The 18,010-nt window shown below is 43.2% G+C and overlaps 1 protein-coding gene across 2 annotated transcripts in view; it reads left to right on the top strand.

The window, feature by feature from the left end:
• Positions 1 to 732: 732 nt before the first annotated feature.
• efhc2 (EF-hand domain (C-terminal) containing 2) overlaps positions 733 to 18,010 on the top strand; it is a 164,472-nt gene continuing 147,194 nt past the window's right edge. For both annotated transcript variants that reach the window (XM_068039907.1, XM_068039906.1), the window contains exon 1: positions 733 to 831. In XM_068039907.1, the coding sequence (XP_067896008.1) occupies positions 790 to 831 (42 nt within the window). In that variant the 5' untranslated portion in view covers positions 733 to 789. The remainder of the gene's footprint in view (positions 832 to 18,010) is intronic.

Raw genomic sequence — 18,010 nt, 5'->3', positions numbered from 1 at the left:
TCAGGATAAGGGGGTTGATCATTTAGGACTGAGATGAGGAGAAACTTCTTCACTCAAAGGATTGTGAATCTTTGGAATTCTCTACCCCAGAGGGTTGTGGATGCTCCATCATTCAGTATATTTAAGGCTGAGATAGATATTTGGTCTCTCAGGGAATCAAGAGATATGGGGAGCAGGCAAGAACATGGAGTTTAGGCAGATGATCAGCCATGATCATATTGAATGTATTAGCATGCTCGAGGTACCCAATGGTCTACTTTCCTAATTCTTATGTTTAAGACCTTAGTTAAAAGCCACTTTTCACCCCTTATTCTATTCCCTTTTCTGACTGGCAGTCCTCTTTGTCTGATTAGGCCTCGGGGCATTTTCTAAGTTTATGGCACTATATAAAATACCAGCAGTTGCTCCAGACTTCTAATGTTCTGGATGGACAGAACAGAGAAATGTCAGGCCCTAGAAACCGAATATACTGACCTTCTCAAGATGGCGTTCAATTCCATTCGTCTTTTCCGAACGAAACGCATATTCGAATAAATAAAACAATAGATTGCCATTTAAGCATGAGATTCGCCACATTTGTAGCTATAAAAGTGAAGCTGGGGCAAAGAGGTCACAGTACAACAGTTTCAGAAACTGCATTTGCTAAAAGCCCTTCTTTTAATGGCGGAATGTTCGATCCGGAGCAGCGCGATCTAGCTCGTTGTTGACGTCACCGTAACCGAGGCAACGGGGAACCAAACAAAGCTTCCTTCACACTGCAGAACAGACGTGCCCTGGAGTACATGCAACATGACTTTACCACTCTTACCTGGGAACACATTCAACAGGAACGTGAGTAACAAACCTCTTTTCTCGAAATAATGAGAATCTAGACATTTTAGAAACTATTTTCTCCTTCAAAACTGGAACTCCCGAACCCCAGCCCACGAAATTTCTGTCATTAGTTTTCTTAATGTTTCTGCAATGTTGACATTCTACAGCAGTATTTCTGTTTCTGTGCTCTAATAGGACATGTTTCTGCCGGTCACAGGAGTGTGTTGATATTTGTAGGGAACCACTGCACAGAAAACGTTTAAAAGTACTGCTGTAAAAAGGCCTTGAATTTCCTCAGGGCCAGTAGTGCACCTGTGTTCTTTGTTAGATGATGATCTGCTCCCAGGAGAAGTTTGTGGGAGTTTCTTGTAGGGGCTGGGATGGGAAGAAGTTCCGTTTGCTACCTGAAAACCTGCCGTTCAAAAGGTAGTGGGACCAGTGAAATGGTATCATCCTCTGGAGATCCCACTGCTCCTGTCTGCTCTGAATGTGCTGTTGCTGGCAAGATGCCAACGTCCAGTGGAACACAGCACCATAAGTGGAACCCATAGTGATGTTTCATACTGGGCCATCGTTGATAAATACATTGATACCAGAAAGCCACATGTGCCCAAGATGTGCCATTACTGGTATGGGTGGCTGTCTGATGTATGAATGGTCTGATTCTACCCAGGAAACTCTGGCAGAGTCAGACTTTCTCCTTTTTGGATGCAATTCCTGTTGAACCATCATTATAGTAATGGAGCAGGAACACAGATATTTGGAGCAGGATGTTTGATCTCATCTAGACTAAGGCAGCGGTTAAAGAAGTACCTGAACCACACAGACCAAAAAGATCACAGGTTCAATCCATGGTCTGTGCTGAGTTAGCCAAACTCAGCTGGGCAGGGAGCGGTAGGGACAGACACTACATTATCTGCCTCAAGTGAGGTAAAAGTAAAATCAGAGTATTGAACTGCAGAGGATAGGAAATGGAAGAGGATGGAGTGATTTACAATGTCATGCACCAGAAAGGTTGAGAAAGGTGAGGTGAGATAGGGAGCTACAGTCATTATGGCCAATATGGCTTTTTTATTTAATGGTCTCTGCAGTGTGGTTGGGTAGAAACCAGATTGGAGGCATTTGAATAAGGAATGGTGAAAGAGAAGGGAGAATAGTTGCAAAACAACAACACATTCCAGAATTTGGAAGAGAGGGAAGGTTTGAGTTTGGTTAGTAGCAGTGAGTGGAGTGACCTTTGTGGCGTTCTTGAGGGCAGTATCAGTCTTGGTGGAGGCAGCTGATAATGGCAACAAGCGGGGTACTATCAACCATTCTAATGCATTGATTTGGCTGAGCAGAGCAGATATCCTGGATTACCTGAAAATAAGAGAATTATGGTTACTTCCCAGGTAGAATGCATTGATTATACAGAATGAAGTAGCTTATATCACTCATAAGCACCAGACTCAATGAATAAGATCCCCTCTCTTCAGCCCAGAAACACAAACTTTTGACACATTTCCAAGAAAATAAATTAAACTTGCCATCAGCACAGTGGTTAGCACCGCAGCCTCACAACTCCAGTGACCCGGGTTCAATTCTGGGTACTGTCTGTGAGGAGTTTGCAAGTTCTCCCTGTGTCTGCGTGGGTTTTCGCCGGGTGCTCCGGTTTCCTCCCACAGCCAAAGACTTGCAGGTTGATAGGTAAATTGGCCATTATAAATTGCCCCTAGTGTAGGTAGGTGGTAGGGGAATGTAGGGATGTGGTAGGGATATGGGATTAGTGTAGGATTAGTATAAATGGGTGGTTGATGGCTGGCACAGACTCAGTGGGCCAAAGGGCCTGTTTCAGTGCTGTAATGTGAGGGGATGCAAGGAAGAAAAAGGTGAGGATATAGAGACTAAAGACTATATATTTAGAAGTAGAGGAGCAGAGAAATTTCAGGATCAAAGACACAAAACATTAAGTTGATATGGGTCCCAAAACACAAAAACACAAAATCAAAAAAGTAGTGCTGAACCTATTCAAATCATTGGTTGGGGCACAGTCAGAATATCATGTCTAGTTTGGTGTTTCTTATTTTAGGAAGCATTTCAAGGCCTTGAGGAGGGTACAGAAGAGATATTCACTAAGATAATAGCAGATGTGAGAGGCTTTAGTAATGAGCAGATATTAGAGAAACTGAAATAAAAACAAAATGCTGGAAATACTCAGCAGGGCAGGCTGAGAGGGAGCGAGGAAGCTGTTTTGAGGTTGGGAAACACAGAAGAAAGGGTTTTCCTCAGCTTCTGCCAAATTGAATGGCAGGACCTGACTAGCATTTTTGTTTGTTTCCCAGCTGCAGCCAGCCAGATTGAGAGGAGTCGGGGAGAGGAGGGAGGGAGTGTTCAGAGGCCTCTGGGAGGAGATCGGAAGGGTCAGTGATGGATGTAAAACTCCAGAAAGCTTGTTATGAAGGATAATGCTGGAGCCTATCTTTACTCAGTTTCACATTTATTGTACAGAGTAAAAGGATTACAAACACATAGCTCCTCATTCAAACCTCCCACCAGTCTCAGTAAGTGTCTGCTTATAGGTGCTCAGTAAGACCCCAATTAACACCGTCCACCTGCATATAATCAAACAATTGATACACAACTAACAGATTAACAGTGGAGGGGATCAAAGGCCTCAGTGGGGCTGGGAGAGTATATCTGAGGTCTTGGGGGGAGGTTGGAAGAGTCATAGCGATATAGGAAATGTCATGGTAGTAGAGATCAGAGGCTTCGTGTGGGGGGAGATTGGAAGAGACAGTGGGGAGATTGGAAGGGGCAGGGGGGCAGGTGTCCAATTTTTAACAATTTTAGATCCCACCCAACCCAAACACACCCATCTTGGGGTATTAAATCTCCTCCCTTTTTCACTCTGTTTCTCGCTCCACAGATGCTGCCTGACCTGCTGTGTATTTCCAGCATTTTTGGGTTCTTTTTCAGTTATCCAGCATCTGCAGTATTTTGCTTTTGTATCAGAGGAACTGAGGCTCTTTTCATTATAATAAAGAAGATTAAGAGGAGAATTACCTTTTACCCAGAAGGTTGCTAGGACATGGAATGTCCTGTTAGAAACAGTAATGGTGGAAGCAGAATTCATAATGACTTTTTAAAGGGATGTAGGTAAACTCTGAAAAAGAAAATGTAAAATGTATAGGGAAAAGGCAGGGGAATGGGTGTCAGTGGATGGCCCTTTCAGAGAGCCATTACATACAAATAGGTTGAATGGCTTTCTCCTTTGGTGTAAAGGTCTATCTGATCCAATAAATGTATTAGTACCTAATGAGTGACATATATGTTTTATAGTTCATTGTGCACTGTGGCACTGTAAGACTTGAAAATCGCTAATATATTAAAGCTTTAAGAATTATGGGAATTAGCAGGTCCCCCGTTGGATTTTCCTTGACAAAACTGCCTGATTTTGGCAGTATGGAGGTGGTCTGGTTGAGGCCTTCTGTTGAAACTCTGACCCCATAATTTACCTCTGCTGACACCCTGCTAAACCCTGATCCCAGTGCAAATGAGATTTAGTAGAATTTTCTTGTCATTCTGTCCATCTACCACTCCTAGAAAACACACCACAATAATAGTGTGCCGAGGTGTACCTGCATTATACAGGGACACTTTCCCTCGGTCACAGGTAAGACAGAATGGGATGTGGTTGTGGAGTACTGTTGATAAATCTTCACAAGAGATTGGCATATTCCGTTCCCCGGGCTGCGAATCTCAGCCCTCCGGCTGTCTCCTTGGCAACCCAGGACATGCAATAATTTATGTCAGAAATCTGTAGTGAATTTAAAACATCACATATTGCTACAACCTAATGATTAACAACATCTTTACATAGTTCTTGACAATATTGTCCTGTACTGGTAGTATAGGTCAAGTTAGACTAGCGTATGTGTCACCGACAAGAGGAGTTAATGCAGCCTGCAGGCTCATGCAGCTAAGATGCTACTTCATCTCTACGCAAGACCCAGTCTGGACAGTGATATCTTTGTTGTCCCGTTTCTCAAACTAATAGAGATGACCCAATGGCTGTGTCCAGTCACCCTGTCCAATATCCAGACGTTGGGTCTCCTTAACCACTCTCCATGGCTTCCTTTGGGCAGCTGTATGTACTGGCCAGGAAGTAAACAGGTGTCATTTCCAATAAGTACCAGGGACTTTTCCCAGGTTGCCACCGTTCCCAGGTGGATGGTTGCGATGATCCCATCTCTCCAATTCGCCATTTTCCTGTTGGGAGAAATCACAGAGGATGCTGGTTGTCACCGGTTAGCCCTTATTATCCTTTGTGCCTTTAAAGCATTTACGTTGGGTCCAATGTTTCCATCTCCCCTTTCCTCTCATATCCACGCATGTGCAAGTGTCCCTGGTCATTAGGATCTCATATGGTCCTTGCCACCTGGGTGCTAAACCTGCCTTTTCAGGTAAAATCTGGACCATTACCCGATCTCAAACTCCTGGTATATTTTTCCTTTCCTCTGCTCCATCCTTTTCCCTATCTCTAATAATCTGCTGGACCCTGACCTCACGCCTCAGCTCATGCAACTGTTTACACAATTCTTTAACAAATCTCCTAACTCGTTCTTTTGCAGGGCCCACGTCATTACTCCCTGGGCTTGCGCCCCTGGCAGCTTCATAGCTCATCCCGTCATTAGCTCAAATGGCGTCAGTCCAGTCATCCAGTTAGGTGTGGCCCTCAGTCTCATCAGGATATTGGACAACAAGACTGCCCAGCCCTTACCAGTCTCAACTATTGCTTTTGTAAGTGTCCTATTCACTCTTTCCACCATCCCGGAGCTCTGTGGATGATCAGGTACATGATATATCTGTCTTATGCCCAGTAAGGTACAAGTCTGCTTGATAACCTTTCCAGTAAAATGTGTCCCTTTGTCTGGAGTGGTAGCCCCCTCGCAGTATTATTTCTTCGGTAAATATCCTAACCACAGTGTTGGCGGAACAATCTCTGGTTGCAAAAGCTTCTACCCACTGGGTGAACTGGTACCAGACAATAAGGGCTGGATTTTACAGCCCCCACGACATTGGGGATTGTGGCAGGGGGGCCAGAAAATGCCTCCTGGAGAGGCCCGCCATGGGCCTCAACGCCGGGAAGGCCCGGCCTGATATTGCCGGCAATGGTGAGGCCTCATGGCGCACCCCCCCCCTCCCGTCGCTTAGCGACGGGGCCAGAATTTACATAAGCAAATTTATTTAAATACCTGTATTAATAAGTGTCTCGCTCCCGACGTCCATGCTGCATCGATATTAGTGCCGTTGGCTGGCACTCCTGCGCCTTCGAATCTTTGTTCGGAGATCCAAGGCGTAAGTGATGGGGAGGGGTGTGCAGGTAAGTTTCTCAGTGTGGGGGGGGGGGGGGGGTGCGCAGAACGGGGTAATCCTATTTTGATTGGTCTAGGGGATGGTGGGAAGGGGTTGAAGGTAAAAGTTTATAAACTTTGGGGAGGGAAGGTCAGGTGCACAGGTAAGTATTTTGGGGGGGGGGGGAAAGAGGGCAAGGACTGAACTGTATGGTTATTGGGGGGGGTGAGAGAGGGGCTAGAAACATTTCTTTTTTTAAAATTAAATTTAACATTGCTATATCTTTAAATATTTAAACTAAGTTGAAGGGCTCGGAGCCCTTTAAAAATGGCATCGGCATCTGCGCAGTGGCGCTGGACACCATTGCCGGGGATGAACCGACCATCCCCTCCATGTCATCGGGGGGTGCGGTCTGCACCGACCATTTAAATGAGCCACCCCGTTTAATATCGCGGCAGCTCCGTGACAAGCAATCCGTAAGGGGCAATGTAAAATCCAGGCCTAAGTTTTTCCTCGACTCGGTGGAAGGGGTCTTGTAAAATCTACCCGTATATTTTCCCAAGATCCCTTAGGCCTCTGTTGGTGAGCCATTCTGATTTTTACGGCCTTCCCTGCATTATACTGTGCACAGGTCACACATCTCTGGCAATACTTAGTTATGTCCCTTCCCATACCTGACCACCAATATCGCTCTAGATTCCCTTGCATGGCGTTCCTCCTAACATGGCAGTTTCCATGATATATCTGGTTCTGTCACATACATGCAGGTGCTACTACCTATCCCTCTTTTCTCCATATTCCTTGCCCGTCATGAGTGGCCCCTCTCTTCTCCCAATCCTCCCTCTCTTCCTTCTTCTCGTGCATGTTCACTTCCTCTGGTCCTATGGCATATGCTGCTACCGGGAAGGGCCATTGCTCCTCTTCCTCAACTGCCTGTTTGGCTGCCTCATCTGCCCGGTAATTGCCCTGTTGTATTGGGTCTCTTACTTTCTAATGTGCTTTTGCTTGGAGTACTGCTGCCTGCCTCAGGAGGTGGGCTGCTTCCACCAGCCCCCTCACTATCTCTTCATGCTATATATGTCCTCCACTGGATGTCACATACCCTCTTTATGTTAATTTTACTCTCTCTGACAGGTACCATTCTATCCTGATGAATTTAAAGTCAATTTTTCTATGGAGTATATTTCCAAGAGAAAGCTGTCAATTACAATTCTTATCTACACTTTCCTAACTTCCACTGGAAAGTACTGGACTTTTTGAAAGTTATACAGTATATTAATTTAACAGTTTGAATTTTAATTTTCTAATATTTGTTCCCAAAATTGCTTTATTAGCTCTTGCATCAGCCATATTTAACTTCCAATATTATAATTAATCCCATTAATTATAATTTTATTTCAATTTTTTGAGCCCTGGATAAATTTTACAGTCCAATACAATATTATAATATCTTTAATACTGAGAATCAAACATTCCCATTTGATTCCAGGCATTACAGGATTTTGTTTGTTCTTTTTCTTTGATGACATTTTAGTTTCTCAATAGTAACTTGCTAAATTACGCTGGACTCTTTGCATCTCAAAACAATCCCAAATTCAAATAACAGTGTTGCTGGGGTGGCAGGTATCGTCAATATTCAATTTATTTCTCCCCGAAAGAGCCTTTTTCTCATGCACTCTATCTTGGAAGATAACAAATAACAAAAGTCTTTGAAAAGTTAGCTTTCACATTTAAACAATACCTTCAACATTTTACAACAGGAAAAGGGGACAGAATCTTTCCATGTTTCCTTTATTTATCCTTCTTTCTCCCTTAAACTAAATTTCAATTTCTGATGTTTGCTATTTAGCCTCATTTATGAGCATATGACCATACGAATTAGGAGCAGGGGTAGGCCACTCGACCCCTTAAGCCTGCTCCGCCATTCAATAAGTTCATGGCTGAACTGATTACTCCACATTTCCACATACCCCCGATAACCTTCCACCCCCTTGCTTATCAAGAATCTATCTACCTCTGCCTTAAAGATATTCAAAGACTCTGCTTCCACTGCCTTTTGAGGAAGAGAATGCCACAGCCTCACGACCCTCAGAGAAAAGATTTCTCCTCATCTCTGTCTTAAATAGACGACCCCTTATTTTTAAACAGTGACCCCTGCTGCTCTCACATGCGTTCCAGTCTTCAGAAGAAGGCATTTTCCTCCATACAAGATCAGGTGGCAGGTTGTTCAACCTTGCCAGTCTAAGAGCGAAGACCAAAGTACAGAAAGTCCTCATCAGGGAACTCCTCTTTGCTGATGATGCTGCATTAACATCCCACAGAGAAGAGTGTCTGCACAGACTCATCAACAGGATTGCGGCTGCCTGCAACGAATTTGGCCTAACCATCAGCCTCAAGAAAACGAACATCATGCGACAGGACGTCAGAAATGCTTCATCCACGCTCGGAAAGTGGTTCAAGAGTTCACCTACCTAGGCTCAACTATCACCTGTAACCTGTCTCTCGATGCAGAAATCAACAAACGCATGGGAAAGGCTTCCACTGCTATGTCCAGACTGGCCAAGGGAGTGTGGGAAAATGGCGCACTGACACGGAATACAAAAGTCCAAGTGTATCAAGCCTGTGTCCTCAGTACCTTGCTCTACGGCAGCGAGGCCTGGACAACCTATGTCAGCCAAGAGCGACGTCTCAATTCATTCCATCTTCGTTGCCTCCAGAGACTCCTTGGCATCAGGTGGCAGGACCGTATCTCCAACACAGAAGTCCTCAAGGCGGCCAACATCCTCAGCATATGCACCCTACTGAGCCAGTGGCACTTGAGATGGCTTGGCCATGTGAGCTGCATGGAAGATGGCAGGATCCCCAAGGACACATTGTACAGCGAGCTCGTCACTGGTATCAGACCCAACGGCCGTCCATGTCTCCGCTTTAAAGACGTCTGCAAATGCAACATGAAGTCCTGTGACATTGATCACAAGTCGTGGGAGTCAGTTGCCAGCGATCGCCAGAGCGGGCGGACAGCCATAAAGGCGGGGCTAAAGTGTGGCGAGTCGAAGAGACTTAGCAGTTGGCAGGAAAAAAGACAGAAGCGCAAGGGGAGAGCCAACTGTGTAACAGCCCCGACAACCAATTTTATCTGTAGCACCTGTGGAAGAGTCTGTCACTCTAGAATTGGCCTTTATTGCTACACCAGACGCTACTTCACAAACCACTGACCACCTCCAGGCGCTTACCCATTGTCTCTCGAGACAAGGAGGCCAAAGAAGACCCCTAGTTTGAGAATCTCCCACAAGGGGAAACATCCTTTCTATATCCACCCTGTCAAGACCCCTCAGGATCTTATATGTTTCAATCAAGTCACCTCTTACTCCTATAAATTCCAGCGGATACAAGCCTACCCTGTCCAATCTTTCCTCGTAAGACAGGCCACCCATTCCAGGTATTAGTCTAGTAAACCTTCTCTGTACTACCTCCAATGCATTTACATCCTTCCTTAAATAAGGAGACCAGTACTGTACAAAGACCTCCAGATGTGGTCTCACAAATGCACTGTATAGCTGAAGCATAACCTCCCTACTTTTGTATTCAATTCCCCTTGCGATAAGCGATAACATTCTATTAGCTTTCCTAATTGCGTGCTATACCCGCATACTAACCTTTTGCGATTAATGCACCAGGACACCCAGATCCCTCTGCATCTCAGAGCTGTGCAATCTCTCACCATTTAGATATTATGCTTCTTTTTTATTCTTCCTGCCAAAGTGGACAATTTCCCACTTTCACACATTATCCTCCATTTGCCAGGTCTTTGCCCACTCACTTAACCTATTTATATCCCTTTTTAGCCTCCTTATGTCCTCTTCACAAGTTACTTTCCCACCTATCTTTGTGTCATCAGCAAATTTAGCCACCATACCTTCAGTCCCTTCATCTAATTCATTATATAACTGGTAAAAAGTTGAGGCCCCTGGACAGATCCCTGTGGCACACCACTCGTTACATCTTGTCAATCAGAAAATGACCCATTTATGCCTACTCTCTGTTTCTTGTTAGCTAACCAATCTTCTCTCCATGCCAATATGTTACCCCCTACACCATGAGCTTTTATTTTCTGCAATAACATTTGATGTGGCACCTTATCAAATGTCTTCTGGAAATCTAAGCACAATACATCCACCGGTTTCCCTTTATCACACAGCCCTCAAAGAACTCCAATAAATTGGTTGAACATGATTTCCCTTTCACAAAACCATGTTGACTCTGCCTGATTACCTTGAATTTTTCTAAATGCCTTGCTATAACGTCTTTAATAATAGCTTCTAACATTTTCCTTAAGACAGATGTTAAGCTAACTAGCCTGTAGTTTCCTGCTTTCTGTCTCCCTCCCTTTTTGAATAAAGGAATTACAATCGCTATTTTCCAATCTGAAGGAACCTTCCCCAAATCTCGAGAATTTTGGAAAATTAAAACTAACGCATCAACTATCTCACTAGCCACTTTTTAACACCTTAGGATGAAGTCCATCAGGACCCGCAGCTCCAATAATTTGTTCAGTACCACTTCCCTAGTGATTGTAATTTTCTTGAGTTCCTCCCTCCCTTCCATTTCCTGACTTACAGCTAATACTGGGATGTTACTTGTCTCCTCAATAGTGAAGACCGATGCAAAATATCTGTTCAATTCATCTGCCATCTCCTTATTATCCATTATTAATTCCCCAGACTCACTTTTATAGGACCAACGCTCACTTTGTTAACTCTTTTCTTTTTAAAATATCTATAGAAACTCTTACTATATACTCTTATATTTCTATCTAGCTTTCTCTCATACTCTAATTTTACCTTCCTTATCAATCTTTTAGTCCTTCTTTGCTGTTTTTATATTCTGTCCAATCTTCTGACCGGCCTCCCATCTTTGCGCAATTATAGGCTTTTTCTTTAAGTTGATACTATCTTTAACTGTTTTAGTTAACCACGGATGGTGGGTCCCAACCTTGGAATTTTTCTTTCTTATTGAAATGTATCTATTCTGTGTATTCTGAAATATCCCCTTAAATGTCTGCCACTGCATCTCTATTGACCTATCCCTTAACCTGATTTGCCAGTTCACTTTAGCATGCCCTCATAATTGCCCTTAAAGTTTAAAATACTAGTCTTGGAACCATTCTTCTCTCCCTCAGACTGAATGTAAAATACAGTCATATTATGATCGCTGCTACCTGGGGGTGCCTTAACTATGAGGTCATTATTTATTCCTATCTCGTTGCACAATACCAGGTCTAGTATAGCCTGCTCTCCGGTTGGCTCCAGAATGTATTGTTCCAAGAAATTATTCCGAAAACATTCTATGTACTCCTCATCTAGGCTACCTCTGCCCATCTGATTTTTCCAGTCTATATGTAGGTTAAAATCCCCCATAATTATCGCTGTACCTTTCTGACAAGCTGCCATTATTTCTTCCTTCATACCCCAAAACACAGTGTGGTTAATGTTAGGTAGCCTGTACACCACTCCCACAAGTGACTTCTTGCCTTTATGATTTCTCATCTCTACCAAAACTGCTTCTACATCCTGGTCTCCTGAACTGAGGTCATCCCTCTCTATTGTGCTAATACCATCATTAATTAACAGAGCTACCCCTCCACCTTTTCCTAGCTTTCTGTCCTTCCTAAATGCCATGTATCTTTCAATATTCAGGTCCCAATCTGTCATCCTGCAGCCATGTCTCTGTAATGGCTATCAGATTGTACTTATTTATTTCTATTTGTGCTCTCAATTCATCTGTTTTGTTTCAAATGCTCCAGGCATTCAGATTCAGTGCCTTTAGTTGTGTCCTTATCTGTTGATTTATTCTTAGATTTGTACGCTCTGTCCCTTCCTGTCACAGTCTGTTTATCATTTCCCATATTAATACCTTTCTCACTTGTCTTGTCTCTACTCCTTGATTTACCATATCTTCCCAAATTTGATCCCTTGCCTCCACTACTCAGTTTAAAACCCTCTCTACTTCCCTGGTTATGCAGCTCGCTAGAACACTGGGCCCAGCATGGTTCAGGTGTAGACGATTCCAATGGTACAGCCACCACTTTCCCCAGTACTGGTGCCAGTGCCCCATGAACTGGAACCCACTTGAAAGAAACAGTCACAAATCTGTGTCTTTAATTTGATTTTTCTAGCAGTTTTTTGAAAAGTTCAAATTGGATTTCTGCCAGGCTTCTGCTTCAAGGCTGAAATTTTATCTCTTACAAGGCTTTTGCAAAAGTAACTCCTTAAAAAGACAACACTCACATTTTAAATTAAAAATGCTGGTGTAATACTGTTTTAATATTTTGACTGACACAATCAAATTCATACTGTTTCCCACAAAGATGTACACGTGTATAGATATGTAGATAAGTGACAAATTTATGCTTTCGACATTGAAAACCAGACAAAGGGTTAAAGACTTTAAGTTCTGCAAACCAGAACACAGGCATACACAAATGTAAAAAACTTTCTGACAGCAGCTCTAACATTTTGCTGTGGAATTTTTAGCTTATTTCTTTTCCTTTTAGCTATTCTCCCTAATCCAGGGTGGTACTTTTGGACAGTCCCTTATTTCAAGGAGCTGCATATGATGGTGCCATGGGGGACGGTTCCCTCATTTTAACCAGTAGCTAATGATTATTCTTCCTTCTCCTTCGTCTGTTCATCCCAGCAAGCCTTCTACCTGGCAGGAGGATCTGACGGATTCCATCCTGTCTTTTTCATTTTCTCTATTAGTTACCTATGTTTGTCTGTGATAACCTTGTAATCGACCCCTCCGGCCTCCATTAATTTCCCACTTCCCTTGACATGGCTGTCTTTGTCTAGCCTCTGGCTTGTACTTTTGCGGTTCGGACCTGCCTGATTTCCGGGATAGTTCTATCAGCCCGCTCTCTCAGGGGCGGTTCTGACATGCTTTAGCAGTTCGAACCTTCCTGATTCCCGGGACGGCTCTTTCGGCCCATGGTCTCAGGGGCGGTTCTGACCTGCCTGGACTTTGTCCCTTCTTGGCGACTTATGGCTCAACTGTGCAGTTTTGCTTCGTCACCTGCAGTCGGTTCTCCGGTCTCTTGGTCTCCATGTCCTGTCTCACCCTACTTCTGGACTTGCATCCGAACTATGGGTGGTAAAATAAATGTACTTGCCAGTTTGGTAGGTCCGGTTGTCTGGATCCTCGGTCGCTTGTTGGAGACCCTATTCGCAGCGCCAATTTGTTGTGGAGTACTATTGAGAACTCTTCACACGAGATGGCTTGTAGGTGAAGCAAGCAAAGTTTATTCAGAGATACAAGTATGCATACAGGGGAGTATGTCTCTCATCCAAGAGGCAACTCAAAACCTCTTTGTTCAATTCACATACTTATACATTAACTTTACGTGACATTCTCTGCGTCAGCTATCTTTTCACATATTCACTTGGCCAGCAACATACGCTTTCCTTTGTTTTAATTATCTAGCGTTCCAGGGCTAGTTTGACCGCTCTATTCTCTTTGTTTTTGTTTCTTCTCCCAGTCACGTTTCCCTTTAATTATATCTTCACAGTTGAGGTTATACATTATTTACAGTGTTAGTGGTTTTCTACTTCAAAGTGGGGTACCGAGCAGTGTTCATTTTTTTTTTAAAGCATTCTTCTTGCTAATTATCCCATGATTCCCTACTTCAGACACGGTCAGGTGCGACCAAGATCTCCTCTGCTATGAGTGGGTAGAAATCTCATTCTGCTATTTCTCCAAAGGGCCCAGGAAAATCCAGGCCATCTAGTTGAAAGTAGTACTGGAATCATAGGATATGATTCTAGCACATTTTTTAAGTGTAATGGTGGCAAATCCAAGGTAACAAATTTAATTCTTTGAAGACATAGCAGAGTTTCTAGATGTTTTAAATTTCAGATAGTGTTTGCAACAAAACCCCTCACAAGTTACTTGTGGCTTAAGTGAATACTTGTAGAATAAATAATTAAATTATATCAGATAGTAAATTGGCAGGAAACCAGATCGTTTTAAAAGTAATAGTTTTAATTTGACAACTATTGAAATTGCAACAACCCAATGGCTGGTTTTAACATCCTGCTGATTTTAGGTAATCTTTATGAATGATCTTGAAGTGGAGTATTGGAGTGTGTGTAATGTTTTATGAAGAAACTGGCGGTCCTGAGCAAGGTGATAAAGTTCAAGGAGATTTAGGAACTTAGGAAACAGAAAAGTCAATAAAAAAACAGAAATAATATTGAATCCTACCCCACTTTGTCCTGACGTCACTTAAAGAGGTGGAACTATTAGGATAATGTCCCCCAGCAGAAATTCCACCAGTTCTGCCTTACTTGTGACCAGTGGCAAATTCACCTGTATAATGCAGGCGTACTTGCTGTGCAAACTTGAAAGTGCAGCTTAAGCCTTGCCAGAAACAGCTACATCCCAAGAACGAATTTTTAAAAATGTTTCCTAATGGCAACAGAAATTTGCAGCAATTTTTTGAAGTCCTTTCTTCAGCGAGTATGACCGGTCCAAATTTTTCTTGGAGGGCTGAAGCACAGGAATCACAGTAGGTGGCATGGGCACTCATTTATGTAAATGACTGTGTATCTGGGATTTGGAAAAGTATCAATGGCAGGGCAGGGTTTCAACTGGAAACCCCCTCCCATCCTGCATTCTTGTGACAGCCCAAAGCCCTCTAATTATTTTAATTCATCAAACATCTAAACTTCAGTGTATGATTGCTGATTAGAAAATAAAATAAAAAGTAGAGATGTAAAAATAGATCCAGTGATATATTTTGATACTGATATATGAAAAGATATGAAACAGATTCAAAGATTTTAGGTTTAAATTACTGAACTGCATGCACAGCGTTCTCTTTGAATGCATACATAAACTCAGTTGCTACACTTGTTCACTCTATATGAGAAGAAGTTCTTTTAATATTCTTGCTTAATGGATTGACCTTGCAGCACTACAACATGGGGTAAAATTGTCTACAGGGCAATTGAGCAAGTTATTTTTTTAAAAGAACTTATAATTGGCCACAAATCTAGTGCAGCAGTTGGCTCTGCTGCAGCTTTGGTCCTGAGCCCATCGCTTCCATTTCTACTTTTTTTTTCTCCGCCCCCCCTTTTTCTTCTTTTCTCTTTGCCCCTCCTAAACCCCTCTGTCCTGTCGTCATGCCTTCTTTCATTTCTCCTCTCTCAGCTACTCTGCCTTCCCAAATCCCTACCCCCCCCCCCCCCAACCCTTCAGTACTCCTTGATCTTCCTACTTTCCTGCAATTATCCCAGGCTTGACTCCCTCTTAGATAAACTGACAGCTTCCCTCTGAGTCTCTCTTGCTATCTTCCAAAGGGCCTATTGAGGCACATGTTGCTGTGTCCTTATGGGCAGCAACCCCAACTTCCCCATCCTACTTTCTTGCTGACCTTCCCACCCTGTGTGCCAGCTGGGGGACAATTTTACTAATCTCCTCCCTGTATAACTCACCATTCCCAATGTGACCCTGTGTACTCTGCCAGCGGATCAGCTATCACCGCCTCTCTCCGCATCTCCCTCCAGAATGTCTCTAAATTGTCAGACTGTTTGTCCGACATCCAGTATTGAATGAGCAGAAATGTCCTCCAATTAACTATTGGGAAGACTGAAGCCATTGTATTTGGTCCGCGCCACAAACTTGGCTCCCTAGCCACCGACTCCATCCTTCTCCCTGTCTGAGGATGAACCAGACTCTCCACAACCTTGGCATTATATTTGACTTCAAGATAAGCTTTTAACCACATATGCACACCAGCACTAAGACCACCTAGTTCCACCTTCGTAACATCGTCTGGCTCAGCCCCAGCCTCAGTTCATCTGCTGCTGAAACCCTCATCCATATCTATGTTACCTCTAGATGGGCAGAGTTTTGTGGGTAGTTCAGTAAAATAGCGGGGAGCCATGTCGGGATGGCTCCTGGCTAGCCTCCCACACTCTCCTCTCCATAACTTCAGATCCTCCAAAACTCTGCTGCCCATGTCCTAACTCGCACAAGATTCCTTTCACCCATCCCCCATGTGCTTACTGACCTATATGGACTCCCAGTTAAGGAATGCCTTGATCTTAAAATTCTTATCCTTGTTTTCAAATCCTTCCATGGCCTCACCCCTCCCTATCTCTGTAATATTCTCCACTCCCACTATGCTCTGAGGTATTTGGCCTTTCGAGCATTCTCCATTTTAATCACTCCACCATTGGTGGCCGTGCCTTCAGCTGCCTCACCACTAAGCTTTGGGATTGCCTTCCTAAGCATCTTCACCTCTCAACCTCACTTTACTTCATAAAGCCTACCTCTTTGACCAAGCTTTTGGTCATCTGGCCTAATATCTCCTTATGTGGCTCAGAGTAATATTTTGTTTTACAATGCCCCTGTGAATCCCCTTGGGATGTTTTATTATGTAAAAGGTGCTAAATAAGTAAAACTTTTTGTTATTGTAGTTAGTTTTACCTCTTTGTTATAGGTAAATTTCCAAAAGTGATTTTCCTCCTCATCCAGACAGATGCTGCATGCTCGCAGTTCACTACAGTTATCAAGGCTTTCTCTGCCTGATTTTGTTATCCCCAATTATTAGCATGGCCCATGCATACCTCTGAAGGCCCTTTCATTAGGAATTTGGGATGGTAACAGTAGTACAACATGGTTGGTCTGCAGCTGCAGTCCTGAATGCCAATTTTGAGAGAGCACAAGGCCCAATTTATCCAGCTGGGAGAAGTAAAATAGTAACTTACTTGGTGTGCTGCTCCTGTTTCATTTGATGTCAGGTCACCACCTCTAACCCATTGATCTGAAGAGGGTCTTAGCACAAGCCCCATCACCAACTTTTTCGGCACCCCTTCATTTGAGTGGTAGGGCTAGAAATGCTGCCTCCTGCCTCATTATCCTAACACTGCCCGGATTGACTATTGTAGGTGCAGGCCCAGATGTACCAGAAAAGCCCTGAAAAGCCTGGAGCAATATGGAGGAAATCAATGACTCAGCAGACCCCTTTAATTTTTCATAGCACCTGGCATCTAAGTGTCTGCTGGGTGCTGCAAAAAGGAAAATCAGTCCTCTGGAGTCCCTAGCATAGGTTGAAATTAATGAATATGGGCTAATTAGAGATAATCAGCTCTGATTTGTAAAGACCAGGTTATGCTTTCCTAATTGAATTGAATTTTTACAGGAAATCACAGAGTATATAGATAAAGGGAACACAGTAGATGTAGCATCAGTGAACTTTCAGAAGGTATTTGATTAGGTGCCACAATAGAAACTTGTTATAAAAATTAAGCTGCATAGTATTAAAAAGAATGTAGCTGCATGAATAGAGAGATTGGGAAAGTAGTGGTAAATGAATGATTTTCAGATTGGCGGGATGTGGGTAGTGGTTTGTCCTGGAGATTTGTTTTAATTCATTCACGGGATGTGGACATCCCTAATTGCTTTTGAGGAAGTGGTGATGAGCTGGCTTCTTGGATCCAACTGAATGGCTTGCTCAGCTGTTTCAGAGGGTCTAAAATCACACACAAATCAGACTGGGTAAGGACGGCAGATTTCTTTCCCTAAAGGACATTAGTGAACTAGGTGGGTTTTTACAACAATCCGATAGTTTCACGGCCACTGATGCTAGCTTTTTATTTATTCTAGATTTATTTGATTAACTGAATTTAAATTCCCGTGCTGCTGTGGTGGGGATTGAACTCATGTCTCCAGCTTATTAATTCAGGCCACTGGGTTACTAGTCCAGTAACCATCATATTTCTGTATACCATCTGCGATGGGACATCTTTTGTTTTCATTTACAAAAATAATTTGGTCTTGGGAAGAAGTGCAATGATACCAA

Source organism: Heterodontus francisci, chromosome 10, assembly GCF_036365525.1.
Source record: "Heterodontus francisci isolate sHetFra1 chromosome 10, sHetFra1.hap1, whole genome shotgun sequence".
In the NCBI taxonomy this organism is placed as follows: Eukaryota; Metazoa; Chordata; class Chondrichthyes; order Heterodontiformes; family Heterodontidae; genus Heterodontus; species Heterodontus francisci.
Note: the sequence above shows the minus strand (reverse complement) of the source record. Positions and strands in the feature narration are given on the sequence as shown.